The sequence below is a fragment of the Oculina patagonica genome, chromosome 3 (assembly GCF_052425735.1).
Source record: "Oculina patagonica isolate OP01 chromosome 3, crgOcupat, whole genome shotgun sequence".
NCBI classification, from domain to species: domain Eukaryota; kingdom Metazoa; phylum Cnidaria; class Anthozoa; order Scleractinia; family Oculinidae; genus Oculina; species Oculina patagonica.
The window spans coordinates 10,738,256-10,741,675 of NC_135760.1; the positions used below are offsets into that span (position 1 = coordinate 10,738,256).

The 3,420-nt window shown below is 41.6% G+C and overlaps 1 protein-coding gene across 1 annotated transcript; it reads left to right on the top strand.

Moving 5' to 3' along the window:
• Nucleotides 1–519: 519 nt before the first annotated feature.
• On the top strand, nt 520–1,938 carry LOC144645833 (vesicular inhibitory amino acid transporter-like). Its single transcript, XM_078505371.1, has one exon. It carries the CDS (start codon nt 520–522, stop codon nt 1,783–1,785), a length of 1,266 nt encoding a protein of 421 aa, XP_078361497.1. The 3' UTR covers nt 1,786–1,938.
• Nucleotides 1,939–3,420: the final 1,482 nt, after the last annotated feature.

Genomic DNA, 3,420 nt, shown 5'->3' on the forward strand with positions numbered 1-3,420 from the left:
AGCGAATGTCAAGAAATGTAAGCATTTTTAAATCTTTAAAAAAGGGTCTGCGTTTATCAGTTTAAATTATGCTCTGACCAAACGTTTAAAGTGCGTTTACTCGGTAAGTGATGAAAGTGGTTTAAGCGGCCGATCTGTACGGGTTTGACAATATCAAGCAGAAAACGGACCAGGGAGTCCATATCGCCGTAGGACTTTTCAGTAGAGCCCTTATTCGTATTCCCCGAAGGCCCTGGAGCGAGGGCCTTCCGAACTGGGAATTTTGCTTGAAAATACAAAGATACGGTTGGGTTGCCTTAAAACCAGTAAAATGTGAAAAAGTGGTCGCTTAGGTAAAATCGTCGGTTACGAGTGGAGATCGCACGGGGTGGCTCGATGATTGTACGTTAAAAAAAAAGAATATGAATTAAGAATAACTGTACGCACAAGTTGATAAAGCTTACGACATTTTCTATTAACTGTTTTTTTTTTCTTCGTCAGAATTAAAAATCCCAGCGAAATATTCAAGCTCCTCCAAACATGTTCAAAACTGAAGGTCAAGCTTCAACATGGAAAGCTGTTGCGAACATGACCAGTTTCGTCCAAGGCGTGGGCACGCTGGCTTTGCCATATGCGGTGTTAAAAGGAGGCATCGCAACAATCATCGCCTTTCCTTTGTTCGCTTTAGTTCACTGGTACACTGGCATGGTTATGGTAGATTGCATTTACGATAATGACGAGGAACACGAAGAAAACTCGGAATGTAAAACGCTTATGAGTGATAACAAAACGCAAACTGCAGTATCGACAAAATCACGAGTTCGTAACATTTACAGCGACCTTGGAAAAGTTCTTTGGCCGCAATATGGCGGCGTGCTTCTGGATGCCGTGCAAAGCCTTGATCTGTTAATCCTTGCTGTGTCATACTTCATTTCATGTGGATCGCTCATGGCACATGCGCTCCCTAACGCAGGACTCACAGAAGCTTTGTGGGCCTCCATTGTTGCTGCCGCGGTTCTGCCATCCACCTTCATAGGAGACCTCGCGTGTGTGGCATGGCAAAGCTTGCTAAGTATATCATCCTTGTTCACCATGGTCAGCGTGTTAATATGGTATACAGTCTCTCACTCTTCTAACATAAACTTCGGAGACGTCCTCTTCTGGGATCCTGAGGGGGCCCTTGTGGCATTCGGTTTGGTCATATCCAGTTATTGCGTCTACTCTATTTTGATTCCAGTTGAAGAAAGCATGGCAGATCGTTCCAAGTTCGGTTTAGCCTTAGGAATGTCATTGATGATGGCCGCCACATTTAAAGTTCTGTTCTCGCTCTGTGGTTTTCTATCCTTCACTCAAGACACTGAGGAAGTGATCGGAAACAATTTCCCGCTTGGCGCCCCTCGCACGATCGTCAGCGTCGTGTACGTCATGTATGTCCTTTTCTGCTATACACTAGTCGTCTTTCCCGTGTTTCAATCTCTTGATGATTCTCGATTGACCTCTGCTGTTACCTCCGTAATTCCTTCCTTCATATGGACTGCCACAACAAGATTTCTTGTTGTATTTGCTACTCTTTTGGTGGCATTTGCAGTTCCACATTTCGCGCTTTTGACATCGTTTATCGGGAGTCTCGCTTTACCATTCCTTGAATATATTGTACCATGTTTAGTTCATTTAAAGTTAAAATGGTCCGAGTTAAAGCCTCATCAAGTGGCAGCAGATGGAACGATTATCGTAGTGGGAGTGTTAGCAACAGTATTTGGCGTTTATTTCTCTGGTAAAGCCTTAGTGGTTGAAATGACAAAGTAAATCCGCTTTATAATGTTGTTGGGAAATTTTGCGCATTTCATAGTGGCCTTAGTTAGTTTACATGCATTGTGTAATACTCTGTCAGACTTTTCAGCGTTGACCAGCTGTGATCTAGATGGAAATGTGAATTTCTGTTCGAGATCGAACTCTGTATTGATTTAGTGGAACAGCAAGGGGAATTAAAAGAATTTTGACAAAATGCAAGTGTAATTCTTCTCTTAAACACCTTAGCCTGCGTTGCAGCCGGACATGTCACCGAATCCTCGGGGTTTAGTCTGTCCGCAACGCAGGCTTAAGCACTTCAGACCGTGAGAACATGTTTTATCAAAAAATAATATAAATAAAACAGTTTAATAACTGTTTTTTAAGTGCCGAAAGTTGCTTTAGTTCGTAAGCGAGGCCTTACGGCTAAACAAGTAATTTTCTTGCATTTTAGAAAATTAGCCGAAAACCATGCATAAACGAATGTTGCTATCCTTCTCGTTTTTTTTTTTTTTCGCGTTTCAATGGCAACCCAGCTTTAAAAAGTTGTGTTTTCTCATTCTCAGAAAATTCAGTGAATAGATTTGCGCGCAATTAACTCTTAAAAGGATTGTAATATTGTCAAGAGAGTAAATTTCAGATCGCGCGTTATAATTCATCTGCAAGCATTGCTAGAAGCAATGGCACGATCTTCATTTTATCTGTCAACTATCGCTTGTTCTCTCCCCCCCCCCTCCCCCCCCCGTTGTGCGTCCACTAACTCGCGCCAGCATTCAAACGAAAAAAACGCGCATGAACGATGTTCACATGCAAACAGTGTAGCGGTGGTCTTAAATATTTTTTTCGAATTTCTTATAAGAAGTTTCACTAGGGAATGTCCAAATTACGTCCAATAAGAGAACAATAAAGAAATAACACAATAAAAAACAGCCTTTTTTGTGCGGCCGCCATTTTGAAAATATTTTTAATACGGTGTGTCAGCCCTGCGAGATCTTGAGCCGAGAACCCTTTGAAAATCGCTTGGAACTCTTTTCCTTTTATCGTTCTCGGGGCGTGGTCAGATATTCCGAGTTTCTCCGAATTTTCTCGGTTGCTCCAAAACCCCTGATTTTTAGTTTCAAACCTCGCAACAGCCAACCACATTGGACGCTGGTAAGATTTACTTTTATTTATCTTTAAATTGATGTTAAAGCCCCCTGTGGAAAGCAGAGGTTACATAGATAATGGTTTTGCAATTAGTATTTGTAGAGCAGAAACACAATCAAGTTGGCAACCGAAAAGTTGGGGATCTTTTTGCCTTCGGGGTGGGGTGGGGGCTGTCGCCAGATTAAACACACGATGATGATTTTCTAATTCTCCTCTCCTGTTTTCGTGGCAATTTATTGACTGACGTAAAGAGAAATTAACGGTTGATCGCTAGCAGGAATTCAGACAGAAATTATAGTTAAGAGGGAGCTTATAAAACAATCAAAGAAATAGCAGAAGAGTCAAAGCAATTTGTTTCTTTTAGCTGGTGAATCAAACAGACATTTACTCCACACAGGAAATAAGATTTACAGAACTTCGCAAGAAACAACAATTACGTCACCGATTTATTATGCAATGACGTCACCGACTTCTCATGCAATGACGTCAGCGGTGTTCACAGAGATG

Bases quoted from the DNA above. Each gene is read 5' to 3' on its own strand.
- LOC144645833 (XM_078505371.1), top strand. From the start codon at position 520: ATGTTCAAAACTGAAGGTCAAGCTTCAACATGGAAAGCTGTTGCGAAC.